The following is a 17,470-nucleotide window of genomic DNA, read 5'->3' as shown; positions in this document are numbered from 1 at the left end:
AATACATTTTCAGCTATTTCTGGAGGCTGAACCTCCTCCTGAAAACCAATGTCTTGTAGGAACATCATTCACTCTGTTCACAGGAATATGCACATATTGTCTGTGCACTCACGCTGGATGTTGCTGTTGGACGTAGTGACAGTAGCTGTGGTAGCACCCGAAGCTGTTGTGGGTGCTGGAGAAGCCACAGAAGTCGGTGTACGTTGCTGTGTGCGCGACTTGGGCTGCCCCCCACCTGGGTCACTGGGTGTAGGCTGGTTAGCTCCACTGTTATTGCCACCAGGCTGTTGTCTGCACATGAAATGATGAAATTTGCTCTTTGGAGCAATTTCTCTGTCAGAAAAAATGCATCTATTACGCTTAAATCTTGATACAACAAAGTTGGCAAAATCACCGCTTTGCTTCATTTAATCAAAACTTTGCTTCATTGAAGTCTGGCCTCGTATTCAAAGAAATACAGTCGCTGCATGGCATTTCTAAGATGGATGAGGGCATAAAAAATATCCAAATAATTGGGACAGTCCAAAAAAAAGAATTAATTTCAATTTAGAAACAAAATGTTTCATAGCATTTGAGAGTTGGTGACCAAAGTTTGATGCTGTGTCGACGAAGCTCGCACCACCATGGCCATGTGGCACTTGGAAACCCAAATGAAATGCAAGGTGTTCTGACAATTGGTGCAAGCGAAATTTTCATGCCCACTACTCTGCTTGCCAGAACAATGCACCTCCATTGTCACCCAGAAATGAATGACACTGAATGTTCATCTCAGAAAACCACCTCTACACAGTACGACCAACACAGCATCATATTATGCTTTTTCAAACACAACTTCCATAATGAAACTAAATATATAAAACATTAGAGTTGTACGAACATTCAAAATTACAAATACAAATAAAATAATCTCTGCTCTTCAATTTGAAAATGTTGAACCTTTTGAACATACGGGATTGCAAGGAGACAATGATGGAAGAAGTCCTAATGATTCCACTACAAAGAGAGCTGCACAGAGGCCCCAGTTCCTGAGCAAGTGCACCGAAATTTCTGCTAAACAGTTTCCAGTCATTCAATAAGAAGTACTTGCTTTAGGCAGCTTCAGATGGTGCTAGTGGGGCCGTTGTTGGTGATGCTGACGATTACGATGCGGCTGTTGATTCCACGGTGCTGGTTTCGCAAAAACCATTATTGCTCGAGCAGAGACCACTTTTCAGGACATATAAGACAGTGATCATACAATAGGAAATTTCAGTAAAAAATCGAGACTCCCGGGCGAATCGGGAGGGTTGGCAGGTATGAATATGTGCAAAAGGTCGGCGTACAGAAAGAAGAGATACTGCAAGCATATATATACCTGAACGGAAATCCGTTGCATCCGTTAAAGGGCCCCTCACCAGGCCTGCCCATTTCGAGCTGAAAAGCGCAGAGCATACATTGCGCGATAACGATCGTGTCTGCAAAGTATTACATCGCTCCACTCCACGGAAATACCTGAAATTTCAAACCAAATGCCGTTTTCTCTTCTCGCGGCCACTGCACTCCAAGCCGGAGGATGACATACATGTGCTAGTGTACCTACGTACATGTGTTTGCACTGTGACGTCGCTCATGGTGACACGTGTCTTCGAGAATTATTCAAGGCAGCATCTGTTATTTGTGTAATATGTTGCTTGAATAGACAAATTAAAGCTTAGAGAAATAATAAAACACAAAAACCAAATGTCTGCATGCTTTTTTACTTCGCACCTCAGCAAGAGAGATGTGCTTCTGTTCCGTCTTTCCACGTCGTGCCCCCCCTCCTTCCCCTCAGTCACGCACATAGACACTGAAACTATGCCATTTTCTACCGTGTCCCAGCGTGGGATGATGCTCTGTAATCCACTTGTGTCTGCCTCAGTATTCGTGTAGGACTGACTTCGTACACAGTGCACAAAATCATGCACTGTAGAAAATGAGACAACCACAACAGCTCACGTGCGATGCCATCAGCAGAAGTCTGCCGTGCTGCAAAAAAGCGAGGAGAAAAAAAAATGAAGGCAGGGCCCCTCACGCATACGTCATGCTATCCTCAAGGTCCTGTATTAGAGAACGCAGGGAATGAGTTTCGCTTGCGGAGGCTTGACGGGGCAACTGGAGCGCGCGTATATGTTTGCAGTGAAGCTCACCTCCTAAAATCATGAGTTCGTGGTACTGAAATATTTCTATCTCAGCTATTATTGAACCGATCTGAAAAATTATTTTCGGCGGAATGCTCCCTAGAGGACACGTAACAACTTCCACCGGATAACCAAAATTTGCTATGGGGCCTGGTGAGGGGCCCTTTAAGAGTCAAGGTAAGGAAGGAAGGAAAGAGAACAGCAGAAGGCAGGGAGGTTAACCAGAATAATGTCCAGTTGGCTACCCTACACCGGGGCAATGGGAAAACAAAGATGACAGGGAGAGAGAGGGAAGGAAAAAAGGAAATTAGCGGTGAGTTTGCTGACGCGTATGGTCTAATAGAAATTGCATCAATAGTCAGAGATGTTCACACAAGCCCATCATCCTTAAGAAGCACAAAAGCGCCTTGACCGCTTTATGGGCCAACGAGCGATGGGGGCAGTGTTCCAGCAGCACCTGCACAGAAAGCAGCCGACTGTCCAGTTTTTGAAGAGGCACAAATAGCTCTCTGGTGGTCGTGGCTAAGGGTGTCTGGACACAAGGCACATTGTCTTGTGTGCTGAGGATGGTGTCGACGTCTATAGTGCCCAGTGCAGTGCAACTCAGCAAGCAGAATTGAGGCGTATTGGCTGGTTCTTGGCATGTGCCGAGAGTGCAGGCCGTTGAGGGGAACAACGCTGAAGATGGTGTTGTAGAACGACATGCAAAAGTGGTAGTGGCGGAGAACTGCAATGTGCCTTGTTGCCTTTGTTGATTTATGCTGCATCACCATTTGAAGTGCTGGTACAGTCGTGCAGGGCAGCATATTGTGACGACCAGCAAGACCTTGGTCTCGAGATGACGTGGCCAGTCTGGCTGCTACTCATTTTGCATAATTTCCCAGGGCTTTCGTTAGAGGGGCTACGTAAAGCAGATGCTGTCGCCTTTGGTAGCGTCAGGTTCATGCAATCTAGGCAGGCAACAATGGCTGCAATGGCAGCAATGGCAGCATAGGTTGTGAGCAAGGTGCAGAATAGTGATGCCATAGTATGAAATCACGACCTGCCACAGGTTCTCGTAGATGCCCGGGCCTGGTAGAAGTCAGAGCTCCGAAAGAAGGCTGTCTAGCAGCTCACGAATTGCATGGAGATAGCGCAAGTGCTGGTCGCTCACATTGTTGATGAAGTGACTCTCAAGCTGAAGAAACCAGATGGCGGAGTTGCTCCTGTAAAACTTCGGTAGGCTATGCATCGGCGGAAGGTACAAACACAGAACATCAGAAGGCTTGCCTGCTGCTACTTGCGGCGAAATCTCGAATGCCGATAGCATCAGGAATGTGGTGGTCACTGAAGCCATCACGAATGTTGTGCTTGTGGCGTCACCATGCCTGCGTGAGCAAATGTTACGCCTAGTGGATCCAATGGGAGAGCTTCTGAATCAGTGACGAGTGAGGTGCCCCCGAACAGAAAGCGGATAGCTTGCAGGAACATGCAAGGAAGGAGAGCGGCGGGCCATAGTGTAGTCAAAATCACTGCCGTTTGGCCCAGTGAATTCCTTGGAAAAAGTCGTTCCGCAGCGGCCTTTGAGATGGGGAGGAGACACATGGACGAAGTAGAGGTTTAATGCTGAGGCCGACACATGCTTACGATCAGCACGGGTGGACACAGGTGATGTGGAACAACAAGACACGGAATGACACGACGGTTTAAATGGCAAGAACTGTTGTGACTGAGCACTCGAGGTGGTGTAGCGAGCAAGAACGGCTGCCCGCAAGTCCTTGTAGAAGTCGGGGCAACGCAGCAAGAGCAGGGAACCTCGTTTTTACTGAATTGGCTCTCCAGCTGGATGAACCAGATGTCCAGCAGGTTGATGCAGAATTCCCAGACACCCTACAACCGTGGGACATCTGGCAGACAGCTAGAGTTGGTGCATTGACACTGGCGTGGCTGGACCAGTCCTCCGGTGTCACCAATTTGTGGGACGCAACATGAAGAGGTAGCTGCCATGGCCATGGTTTATTTAGACCGGCCAGCCATGGTGCTGCTGGATCTTGAGAGCGGCCGATACCGTAGTCACTCAGGTCGAGCGCGCTAGCGTGTTTTGTTCTATTCTCGTGCTACATGCCTATGAGCCGCCTTCTTCACTGGTTCTCAAGGTGATAGTCCGGGAAAGGAAAACAGATTGTTACATCGCACAATCCGCTATACCGAAGTTTGTTATAGCAAGGTTTGATGACATACGAGTGCAGGCGCCGTCTCCGGTAAAAGTATGAGCTCCCAGGTCCTAAATGAGCTGTTTCTGGCATTTCTGTGGTGCTTTGAGCCGTCCTTTTCCCCATCATGCCTGTTTTGTATACGGTACTGTTAATGGGCCTAGTACGCGTTCCTGAACTATGCGCATACACACACGCCGTGCACCAAAAAGTGGTGAAAAACCCTCTGCGTTTTGGCGAAGCTAGCAAAAAGGAAGGCGGTAAGATGAATAAGCTCATAAAGTCTATTGCAAACTTCACTTACAGCACGCGCATAGGCAAAGGTACTGAAGAAACAATGAAGACAAGCGCTTGTCTTCGTCATTCTTTCAGTCCCTTTGTCTATGTAGGCGCTGTAAGTGAAGTTTACAATGGAATACCAATTAGCCCGTACCCAAACCCTGCTTCAGAAAAGGGGACTTTTAGTGCCAATGAAAGAGCGAGGGTCTACCTAAAGCTATGAAGGACTGCCAGTAAACAAAATAGACATCTCAGTGCTCGCACTGTGACTGGAGACGGCGCATGTGCATGTGTAAATTAAAGAGCACATGCTACATCCTGTAACAGTGCCACCTTTTACCAACATTCTGTGTGCACCCCTTGGAACGAGGACTGGAGAACGTCAACACAAGTGCTCTTTTGCGTTGCTCCGCACTCAGATAGTTGTCAGAATTAACTGGTATGTGGCCAAATATGTTTAAATTAACGAGAGTTTCATGCCATTAAATAATGCATACGCCTGCTGGGACAAGAGGACGAGTTCGAATGATCCAATATTCCAGCTTAACAAGGGTTGAATTAACAAGTTATTGTAGAGCAGCGATATGGAACCCTGACCAGGCATACCTATCGAATACATTAAAAGCTGTTCACAATCGCGCTGCACGGTTCATAACATCTAATTACAACTGGCACAGAACTGTTACCAGCATTAATGACACCAATTTGAAAAAGCAATGTAAAAAAAAAAATATTTTGCCTCATTTGAGGTGCCATTCATTGAAAAACATGTTGCAGCAAAAGTCAGCTTCCTGGTATTCAAGATATCCCGAGACTTGTAACACCACCCAGTGTCTGCAAAACGAAAACTGTAGTAAAGTGGTCTCGTGTGTAACAAACAAATGCCTGAATTGTGCACCGTAATCAAAAGCATGTGCAGCATGCTTCGACATAATTCGGCTCTGCAATCTGGTTAGCTCTGAGAGCGACCGCTTCCGAAAGGTGCTGGTCCCTGGTCCGATCCCTGGACAAATTTTTCTTCAACTGTGAAGCTTTGTTTCTCAGAAACCTATGCTACAGTCGGGTGGATAACAATTTTCCCTTTCAAGCACTTTTTTGCATTTATTGCATGCCATCCACTATTATTGGAAAGGGGAAGCCAGAAGGTGGTCAATGGCAGTGGAGCTGTGTTTGAAGATGGCAGCACCCATGTAGCAGCACTGTAAACTGTCTTTAGCGAGTAGTGTATGAGCACATAAAAAAAAAGGAGAGGTAAGGGATTCCACAGCACTCTGCAACCGACACTGCTACGGTTCCCCAAAGCCAGAAAGAGCCAGAACCACTGGATCAGTGACGTGTTTCTTCATGTTTAGATTAAAAGCTTTAATATTGTATGTCAAGAAGGCTGAGTGATGAATGAGAATATGTGCTGACTGATTGATTGAAGCCTCTCTCAACAACTTTCAGCTCTTTCTCTTGGCTACAGAAAGCAACTCAATGTTAAAGGGCCCCTCACCAAGCCCCATAGCAAATTTGGTTATAAGCTGAAAGTTGTTACGTGTCCTCTAAAGAGCATTCTACCGCAAAAATTTTTCAAGTCGGCTCATTAATAGCGGAGATATAAATATTTCAGTGACGCGAACCCATGATTTCAGCAGACAGGCTCCACAGCACAACGAGACTCCCCCTCCGCTCGCTCCATCTAGCCTTCGCAAGTGAAATTCCTTCCCTGCGTTTTCCCATGCTGAACCTCGAGGATCGTGTGACACATACGTCACGGGCCCCGCCTTCACTTTTTTTTTTTTCTCCTCGCTTGTTTTTTTTTTTTTCTTTTTTCTTCGGCGATGCGCATTTTTACTGGCGGTGTTGCGCACGAGCTGTTATCGTTTCGTGCAGCGCACGATTTTGCGTGCTGTGCACAAGGAGACATAACTAGCAGTATAATTCAGTGCTACATGAATACTGAGGCAGAACAAGCGGGTCACAGAGCGTGATCACGCACCAGAACACGGTAGAAAATGGCATAGTTTTAGTACCTGCGCACGTAACTGCACAACCGTGAGAACAAGCAGACGAAGCGGAAGTACATCTCTCTTGCTTCAGTGCGAAGTAAAGCAAAAAATCTGCAGACATTCTGTTGGTGTGTTTTATTATTTCTCTAAACTTCAATTCGTCAATGCAAGCAACAGATCACACAAATAACAGATGGTGCCTTGAATAATTCTCGAAGTCACGTGTCACCAAGAGTGACGTCACACTGCAGACTCGAGTACGTAGACGCAGGGACACGACTATGTCATCCTCTGGCTTGGAGCGCAGCGGCCGCGAGGAGAAGGAAAAACAGTGTTCGGTTTGAAATTTCAGATCTTTTCACAGTGCGTAGCGATGTAATACTTTGCAGACACGATCATTATCACGCAATGTATGCTCTGCGCTTGTCAGCTCAAAATGGCCAGACCTGGTCAGGGGCCCTTTAAAGCAAGACCTCTCCTGTAGCTGTCAGCTTCAAGCCTTCACTCATCTGCAGAGTCCACATGCATGAGACAGGTGTGAATGATGCGGTACTCACTTTTCCCAATCAATCCACTCCTTAGGCTTCTCCCACTGAGAGACCTCAGTCCTGCAGTTGTAGTAGTACTTCTTCCCAGATGAGCTGACATGTTCTGACCAGTCCCCCACCTGCTGACGCCTGTCTTTGCTTTCCGCTGGCTGCTCCTGCTGCAGCTGTGACTGTTGCTGCTGCAGCAGCTGCTGCTGTGTTTGTTGTTGCAGCTGCTGCTGCTGCTGCTGCTGCTGCTGCTGCTGCTGCTGCTGCTGCTGTTGTTGTTGTTGTTGTTGTTGCTGTTGCTGCTGCTGCAGCCACATGACAAGACCTATGTGTCACACATTGAATGGAAGGTATGTCTACAGTAGCATAATAAATGCAGGCACAAATGGTAGAGGCAACAATGAAGGCAACATTATGCACTTGGGCAGATGTAAAAAGAGTCTCTGTGATAAGCTGCGTGTTGTGAAATATATGGTAGGGGACCCTGCTCTTAAAGCTACAGTACACTCTACTTCCCACATAGTAGAAGGTAACACTGTATATATAGTAACTTTTTGCAGTATCTCTATCTGCATTCCTGACCAAAAAAATAATGCACACCACATCACACTAAGAAATAGGAATATGCTAGGTAATTTAGAATTAGGCTAACAAGTTATGAAGCAATTAAAACATAGAGGACATTGCAAATCTAAACTATGGCCTTGGAGCTACGCCAGAAGCCTGACCACTCTCACAGCAAAGCTTCCACACTGCACATCTTGTAGGAGTTGAGGAGGACTTTGGGATGAAAACTTGGGAGTTTTATTTACATTATTTACAGTGAGAGTCAATTAACAGTCGTAGAGTCATTACGGGACGGCAGCAACTCGGACGCTGTGGCCCGTGGCAAGAAGCGCGAAAGGGATGAATCAAGGAATGCTATAATGCTGCTCCCGGTCTGTGTCTTTTAAGCCCTTCGGTGTCTCGAAGACACGTCACATTCGGCCAATGGGAGAGCCCGCTCAGGTGACACCATTTTCGGCCAATCGGTGAGCCCGCTCAGGTGTCGTCATTTTCGGGAAATGGTAGGCGCCCGTGCGATAGTGTCACACCCGGCGGAGAGGGTCACTGTTTGGTCCCCAATTGTCCGAGGGCTTGTTTCTCCCTGCGGTCTTGCCTTGCCGACTTGCAATGCGCCGTCACAATAGGCGGATGGGGGGGGGGGGGGGGGGGCGATGCTGCCATGTTTTCACGGCGCATTACAGCCGTCTTGCTTCGGGACCCACTTTACCCGCAACAGTGCCAGGTTCTCGCTTCACTTTCGGGAAGAGCCAAGCAGTGAATAGCTCCACCTGCGGCACACGAAGTGGGGGCCGCCAACTTGTTTGCACGTGCCGCGTCTCAGGAATGTGGTATCTGTGCTTCTGCGCTCCTTAATTGGCTGTGGTGCGATTCGATGTGGTCTGGTGAACTCGAAGTAGGCTCAGGAAACGGTCCCGTACCTAACAGCTCGTCCTCGCCCCGGAAGTTCGGAATGGCCGGTGAACTCAATTCGCTGGCCATGAGGAATGCTGAAAGAACCTGCAGGGTACTGGTGTCGAGCCTCGTTTGACGAACTTCGGGATGCTGGGCCCTGGAGAACGTACGTCAAACAAACAAAACAACACAGCGCTGCACCACGTGTAAGCGCAGGCTCTTCAACCCTGACTCGCCAGGCTATTACTGAGTCAAAATGAACCCTGATCTTTTATTTCCCCAATTTTGACAAAGCAGTTCCAACCACCTTTCCAAACCGCTATCCATTTCTCCCCAAATGCCGACAAGACCAGAGTGCTATTGTTGTAGAAAACAATGGGCTGTTGCCGTTGCAAACAAATAATGAAAACAGCCGAACATACTTCAGTGGCCTAATTACTCGAACAGCATGTTTCCAACCCTAACGCAGTGGCGTACTTATCTCACGTATTGTTGCCACTGAACAGTCTGGCCATCTTCACAAGTACATAATCACAAGAGCGCTAGCCTTGTGGTCACTAATCGGAACGCGTACTTTTCACGTTTCATTATGCTTACTTACGTTTCTTCCTTTAGTCCCTACAGGACACGTAACCTAAACGAACAATTAAACTTGCGGGACTTAGCACTCTGCAGAACCCTTAAAATAATGCGTCTTCTAACAACTAGTTCCAGGCACGCTCACTAAAGAAGTCAGAATACGGCTGCCCTCAACACACACGAGCAACCCAGTCATAAATCTGCTTCCTTCCGTCCACACAGGACACGCGCTAATGGAAATCAGAACGCTTCTCAGTGCAAATCATGTACTCACTGAAAACCTACGCGGTTAACCTTAGAAAAAAACACATAAAAAAAGAAGGTTAACTAATACACACGCGCGTTACGATAGGCCTCTCACCGATAACCTTGACCCTCAGGTTACTCGCACACAAAAAAAGACAGCCTATCTACTTATTAATGAAGACCTCACGATACTACATGTTTACAAAAAAAAAAAAAGAAGAACGCGTCTTTCAACTTTCGAGCTCCTCAAACAAAACACAAACAAAGCTCATACTTTTACATATTGAAAGAAACTTAAATTGCAAAAATTATCCGATGCTCAAAAAATAAAACAAAACAGAACATTTTACTTCTACGGAAACTCTCTTGGCCTCCCGATCCAATTGTTTACGTCTTAGTCATATTTTGAGCCGTACTTGAGGTGGTCGCGGTCCGAAAGCTACTCTGGCTACCGAGGAACAACAAAAGGGCTGACTCGCTATCAGCTCCCCCAAGACGTTACAGTCCCCTGCCAATTTGCACCCTGGCGCCCGCTTTTATCACAACCTCGATTGACCACGTCGCTACTCCCTATCACTTCGTCTCGTCCTGCCACCTTGCGCTTCTTTGTACTACACGCTGAACTTTGGAAAGAACGATGGACCGACAAGGAACGTAGCTGCCCCATGCCCTGTGTCCGCGTCCGTGCAGAACATGCTTCTTGGTCACTTTTTGACCGGTGGCCTGAACGTTTTTGATGCGCCCACGTCGTCAACGATGACCGCACTTTTTTTTTTCTCGTGCCCTGCCCTTTTGGGTCTCTCGGCGTCTTTGGCGGCGCTACATTAGTCACCGTCTATCGGTCTTTACCGCGCTTCCTTTTACGGCGCTTTCTCTTTGCATTTCCTTTCATGCCGTCTACTCGCGCCTCGTGCTGGCTGTTACACATTTCGTCAGCCTGGATCGGTCTCTTACCCGCACAGTCTGAGTGATTAATAACTAAATCACCCCTCTCTTGGCTAACTAGACTGGCGGAGAGCCGCACCGATCCCTGAACAATGCAGTTGTCTTCTCTCGAGCTATGTAGCTTGCAATCCTGAGAGCTGCCCTCAACTGCATCGTCCAACTGGCACTTCACTTCGGCACGCAGCTCTGACCTGACATGGGTGCTCGCTTCTGTCGGGTCAGCAGTACTCTGTACTTCGCTAACTACCTCGTTAACGTTACATGCAACGCACACGCGCGGTAACTGTGCCAATTTGTTTGCAGCTGGTCTAGCTGTCTCTACAGTCCTCTGTTGGCACAGCACCTCGTCGCTTTCACTATGGCCTTTAATGGCCTCTGTTGCCACTAAGGCATCATTAAAGAAAAAGCTAGCCTTTTCCCTTCACCTATCAATGTGCAGCCAATCTCACAGGTAATACTTTTTTCGTCGGCTTTTGGCGAAAATCTGCTAGATACATTCTCATTCTTTTGCCCTGTACTGCCTACAGAATTTTCCAACAGGCGTTGTCTTTGTTCCTTTAACTGCTGAAAATATTGTATCTGTTTTTCCAATGCCGGCTTCTCTTTCTCGTACTTTTGCTTACGTTCGTGATACTCATGTTCACGTTCATTCTCGCGTTCTTGACGCTTACGCTCACTCTTGAGTTCACGACGCTCACGCTCACGTTCACAACGCTCACGCTCCCGTGGTTCTTGTATCACTTCCCAAGCAAGCTCAATGCTTTTATCATCATTGCCACTATCTTTAATCGCTTTTAGGATAGCTGGCGTTTTCATCTGTTCGTCCGCCTCAACTTCCAAATCGTCGCACACCAATGACAAGTCTAACCTCGTCAACCTTCTAAGATCCATGGCAGCTGCCCCGACTGGTGGTTAGAACTGTTTTCCTTAATTAATTTGTGCAAATACACGAATGCAACAAATTCCCGATTCCCAGAACTATCAAAATGAACACAAAACATTTTAGTCTGGCGAATCAAAAGGAAAAAAACCACGCGCTCACTTACGGTTGCAGCACCCTGCCATCCGGTTCACTGGTTCGCTGTTCCCGGTTCCTCAGGACTACTTGGACGAAGGCTCTCTCTTCTTCACTGTTCCAAGTTCCTCGGGACTCCTTTGGACGAAGGCTCTTTTTCGCTGTTCCTGGTTCCTCAGGATTTCTCTCGACGAAGGTTGATCCGTAGCGCTACCACCAGTTGTTGCATTTGGAGGCGATCGCACCGCTGCCAACCAGTTGTAAGAGTTGAGGAGGACTTTGGGATGAAAACGTGGGAGGTTTATTTACATTATTTACAGTGAGAGTCAATTAACAGTCGTAGAGTCATTGCCGGCCGGCAGCAACTCGGACGCTGCGGCCCGTGGCAAGAAGCTCGAAAGGGATGAATCAAGGAATGCTCTAGGAATGCTCTAGGAATGCTCTACTGCTGCTCCCGGTCTGCGTCTTTTAAGCCCTTCGGTGTCTCGAAGACACGTCACGTTCGGCCAATGGGAGAGCCCACTCAGGTGACGCCATTTTCGGCCAATCGGCGAGCCCGCTTGGGTGTCATTTTCGGCCAATCGTAGGCGCCCGTGCGATGGTGTCCCACCCGGCGGAGAGGGTCGCTGTTTGGTCCTCAATTGTCCGAGGGCTTATTTCTCCCTGCGGTCTTGCCTTGCTGACTTGCAATGCGCCATCACAATAGGCGGATGGGGGGGCGACGCTGCCATGTTTTCACGGCGCATTACAGCCGTCTTGCTTCGGGACCCACTTTACCCGCAACAGTGCCAGGCTCTTGCTTCACTTTCGGGAAGAGTCAAGCAGTGAATAGCTCCACCTGCGGCACACGAAGTGGGGGCTGCCAACTTGTTTGCACGTGCCGCGTCTCAGGAATGTGGTATCCGTGCTTCTGCGCTCCTTAATTAGCTGTGGTGCGATTCGATGTGGTCTGGTGAACTCGAAGTAGGCTCAGGAAACGGTCCCGTATCTAACAATCTACACTGCCTGTATCCACGACAGCATACCGATTTTGTTCTTTAAAGTCGCGAAAAGTAGGGGCTGAATCTTATACACCCGAAAATATGGTACTTTTCTGAGTTAGTAACTAGTATTTCAACTTAAAGAGTCTTCACACAGTCCTCCGACTATCCTCACTTTATCAATCTCGCAGAGTGGAGGGTCTAATATGGTTGTCACACAAAAAACTGGTATCTTAATGCACATGTTAAATTGAGATTTCTGTTACAAATCGCTACCAGCAAGACTTGCCCACTGACGGCGACCACTTTTTTGTCATGTACTGTGCGAATGCAGGGCCAGTGTTGTGTCATCTGCTCTGAAGTAGTTCCAAGACCATACCGGATGCTTTTCTGCGTACGCTCGAGCACTCAATGATGCAGCAAGTGCGTTGCCATTGAATTGTTGCCAAAATTCCTTCGCTCCTGTGATGAAAAGCAGCAGTAGACTGCCGAGACGTACATAACCCCCAGAAGGCAAGTGCTAGTTTCGGTTTCAAGGAACATGCGCACTCCTAGCAGATACCAAACATCCCAAGATCTCGTGGAATGAAGTAGATGTGGATGTTCACATTTTTTGTCTTTCACATGTTTTTAGAAATAAAGAAATTTGAGTGAATGGCAAACAACTCTTCTGCTTAGTTTTTTTTCTTTTTGTGAATTTTAAATCTGGCAAAACGTGCAAACTGGTTGACTACATGTGTCTGTCCAGCTTCCTTCCTGAGCCACTTGCCACTCACTCAACGATATCACAAGTTGGATCGCGCTCGGTCATCAGCTTCGGTTGTCGTGCCAAGTATTGAGATGGGAAAGATAAGAGAGAGAGCAGCTTGCTCAGGCGTGTGTGGAATGGAGGAGGGCCTACCAAGCATTTGACGAAGATGGCTAAAAGGGCACCTCACATGTCTTGAGAGTCTCTGTCGTGTTCTACCACAAAGATTTCCAGCTCTGCGAAGTTTTTCAGGTTTCTTAATGACAACAGGCAAGCACAAGTATTTCACTCTATTTTATGAGCAGGTATTCATTTTGCATGAGTAAACCAGTTCTGTGCAAGCATGACTGAACTGACATAAGGGCAGTATTGCTCGACTAATTCATCATGACGGCAGGCCATCTGCTGCTGGTGAAATACTTGTAATGAAGGGCTTGAGTGTGCGTTTGCTGGGCTATACATTTTGTTCACTATTTGTTGTCATGAACTGCCAAGACTAAAGTGAAAAACACTGCCACAATGTTTAATCAAATTTCAAGAGCAATGATGGCGAAATGATGTACACATTTAATTCCTCGTTGCGTTTTGATGCACCCCTTATCGTACCAAAGAAGGTTAAATCTGTGTGTTTTCTCTGCATTCTTCTGCAGATTGACACTTTTGCACTACATGGAGGTAGTCTTCTTCCAGTACGAAATGTGTGAATAAAAACAAAAACTTTCAGCTTTTACTTGTGTTGAGTTTTGGCTGACTGAGAAATCGGCCGGCTTTAGTTGATCAACTTCACAGCACACAAACAAAATTAACGAATGCTGGTACCAGGAAGTTATTTTTTTTTTATGCTAGTCCCCACTATATCTGTGGGCTAGTTGAACTATACTCCTAAGCTTAACTCCAAGTTAGGAATTTCAAAGCGACTCACTTCACGAAATAAAATGTAACATATCAACTGCAAATATTGGCCGTTAACGATGGTTCCCTATATAAATATTTCTTATCCCAATTGCTTGGCACTGGCGTGTACAACCAATATCTCAGTGCTTTAAAAATGGACAGACGCTTGGCAAGGTAAATACGGCAGGAAAAAAATCACTTCGTAAGGACGGCACACTTCAGGGGGTCCGCAATCTGTCGCGGCACAGCGAGCGTGCCTGCAAGAGAGCATGAAAACATCCCGACTGCATGCGGGAAAAGAGGGCTTTCATGGCAACCCTCCTCCTCCCGGCTGCACACCCTCTATCTTCTGGCCAGCCAAGTCATGAAGGCATTTTGTTTGTGTATTATTTCCAGTTCGATATCCAGCAGCCGCCAGTAATGGAAGCGGTGCTGCCACCACATATCGGCATGCGGCCAAGCGTCCCAAGGGGGTTATAAGGAGTTTCCAGACCCTGATATACATTTAAAAACAGAACAATGCAAGGCAGCCTAGACGTATTTCGAGCTCCTGCAATCACTCCTGCTGCTTGCAGTATGCAAAAGCATAGCCTTTGAGAACGGCTTCGGTTACCTGAGGGAGCTATTTCCAGGAGTGCTGCCAGACTACTGTACGGTCCAACAGCAGTACAAAAAATTTATAATTTTTATACAAATTTTCTACCGCAACGAATGTGTTTAAATTTTCCCAGCTTGCTGTGGGACACATACGGTTGAGCATGCAATGCAGAATTCACGCTCAAAAATTTGGTGTCATGACCTCTTTAATCATGTCTCAGCAGTAATTTTTACTCATTAGTTGTGACATCGCGACATATGAACCATTTTAAGGCACAACCAGCACTTTAGTCCTGAGCCCTTTTACCATACAAAGCTTGTCAGCACATACAAAAAGAAGTGAACGTCTACCTCCACTTTAGATTTACATTCTAAAGAATTAAGGGCTCTGTTATGTACTGTTGTGGGCAAGGAACACCAATAAAATATTATGGTTTAGATTAGAACAGCCACTAAAACTAAATGTGTACATGTTTAGCCAGGGCACTTAACACTGTGGGAGTCTCAAGAGACAGCTAAAACGTGTGTGTGTGGGGGGGGGACAATGGCATCAGCTTTGGTTCAAACTCTGGTTAAACAGAACTCATGCTTTTGTGAATTCCAGTTAATCGGAGCTTTACTGAAACGACCACCTACCTGATTAGCATACAAAACAAGTCCAACATACATGTCATGCGGTGATGCCATAAATAATGGAGAAAATCTAATCCATCAGACAAAGTTAATGCAAATAAAATATGTCAAAGTTGCAACGATGTTTACATCGCGAGGACTTCGCTCGGAGAGTAACGATCCTCGAGGTGCAAGAGAGCAGCACTTCAGAGTAGGCATGGTGTTGCAGCCAAGCTTCTACTACTGCTTCTTTCACATGTCCACAAAAAAGATACCTCAGATGATGCCCTTGCTGCTTGCTCCAAGGACAGTTCATGGCAAAGACTAATTCTACATATTAACGAACACATAGATATCACGGTTCCATTTAGCATTATTGTTTTGGGTCACACGGCAAGCTACACAGTTGAAAATTTACTACGAAGAGCTGTTATGAATGCAAGCACTGCACAGAATTATAGGGAATTTTTTTCACGCATGATCAAAAACCTTGTGCTAAAGAAGCTACAATATTAGAAGCCTAGCACACATAAAGTCTCTTTACACCATAGTAATACCAAAACACTGGCACACTTCTCGAATAAAACAATTGTTGTCGATTTTTTTGCCCTTCACTTAAAAGAAACTTCACATAAACCAAAACAAATTTTCTGCCCCTTCGAGACCTGTTTAACCCTTTGAAGGTTTTCGCCGTACATGTACGGCGGCGGTTTTCTGTCCCGCAAGGTCTTTGCCGTACGGGTACGGTTCCGACCCTCCGTTTGAAATTTCGCGCCATAATGACGATACGTGCTCACCGGGAGGTGCTGCCACCTCTTAGCACTTACAAGATGCGTTTGAAATTGGTGCTACCTTCTTGGGGAGATAAACAGAGCTGATTGCTAGCTTCAGCGCGTCGCTCAGACTGCGGCAACGCCCCTTTGGCGGCTTCGGTTTCGCCGCGTGATCGCAACGGAGGCACGCGAAACGTCAATTTTTTCTTTGTCGGCACTCTCTTGCAGGTCGGTGGAAGTTGATTTCTATCTTGATTGTCGCTGCTCTTAGCGTGTTTATCGGCGCCGTTCGCGAGGTATTCTCGCTCTCAGTGGCAACGCGCTTTCGCGGTTTCGGTTCCGCCGCGTGATCGCAACGGAGGCGCGCGAAACGTGGTTTTTCTCTTTGTCGGCACGCACTCGCAGGGGCGGTGGAAGTTGATTTCTATCTTGATTGGCACTGCTCTTAGCTTGTTTATCACCACCGCTCACGAGGTATTCTCGCTCTTTGCGGCAACGCGCTTACGCGAGAGGGTGCCTCAGACCTCTCTGCACAAGGCAGCCGCACGCAGAGATGTCGTGTGCGCCAACACAACTCCTCGCTCCAAGAGAACAGACACGCATTTTAGGTGTGCAGATTGCGATAAGGCGCTGTGCGTAGAACCGTGTTTCAAGGAGTACCACCCTCGGAAATACTATTGAACATTTTGCAGTTCTGAGTGATGCCGACACCAAAATACTGTTCCTAATTATTTTTTACTATTTATTCCCGACTTTATACATTTTGTACATTCAAGATCCGCAATAAAGTAATTTGACCACCTGGGAAAGTTTTTTTCAAAATAATTCGACCCTCAAAAGGTTAACAGAAGTCTACTATAATAAAAAGATATGTCTTCTTGAGTTTAGAAATCATCACTGCGAAGCAATTGTCTATCTCTTTTGTTGCCTTCTTCTGCATTGTGCTTGTGCACACAGTACCTATTGGCAATCATTCAATATTGTTATCCTCTGGTGTCACTAGCTGCTTTACCTTCAATCCTGATTGCTGCCACTAGATGTATGCACTGAAAGAAAGGCAGGGTAATATCATACGCAATCTCTAAGATATTGTGGGCAAAGGCACTTCTGCCAGGTTTATTGTCGCAGAGCATTAAGCCGTCCTAACATGGCGTACTCAAGGTGACAAGCCTAACATCAGCATACTCCCGGTTGCGAGCCCATCTTCTTCCTCTTCTACGATGCGCCGCACGAGCACGATTTCCAACATCCTCCGTGGCCAACAATGTCATCCGCACAGTTCCAGGGGACAAAGAAGTTGAACCGGTCTCGTCAGCTCTGTGCTGTCTGCTGGTCGGACTTTGCATGCTCTGACGTACCCAGCGCTCCCCTTAAAGATTTTAACTTTACCTAATTTCCAAAACGTAATGGGTACTTTGTTATCTCTAATAATGACAAGGTCACCATTCTTTAAACATTTGTCGGGCTTC

The 17,470-nt window shown here is 46.8% G+C and overlaps 1 protein-coding gene across 10 annotated transcripts in view; it reads right to left on the bottom strand.

The window, feature by feature from the left end:
- LOC142566104 (WW domain-containing adapter protein with coiled-coil-like) overlaps positions 1 to 17,470 on the bottom strand; it is a 448,398-nt gene that overhangs the window by 300,037 nt on the left and 130,891 nt on the right. For 8 of the 10 annotated variants that reach the window (XM_075676876.1, XM_075676877.1, XM_075676884.1 and 5 more), the window contains 2 exons: positions 7,176 to 7,459; positions 113 to 291 (listed from right to left, as the gene is read on the bottom strand). In XM_075676876.1, coding sequence (XP_075532991.1) covers positions 113 to 291; positions 7,176 to 7,459 — 463 coding nt within the window. The remainder of the gene's footprint in view (positions 1 to 112; positions 292 to 7,175; positions 7,460 to 17,470) is intronic. The other 2 variants (XM_075676878.1, XM_075676879.1) reach the window with 2 other exon arrangements.

The sequence above is a fragment of the Dermacentor variabilis genome, unplaced genomic scaffold (genome assembly GCF_050947875.1).
Source record: "Dermacentor variabilis isolate Ectoservices unplaced genomic scaffold, ASM5094787v1 scaffold_12, whole genome shotgun sequence".
NCBI lineage: Eukaryota > Metazoa > Arthropoda > Arachnida > Ixodida > Ixodidae > Dermacentor > Dermacentor variabilis.
This window is presented reverse-complemented; position numbering and strand designations above follow the sequence as displayed.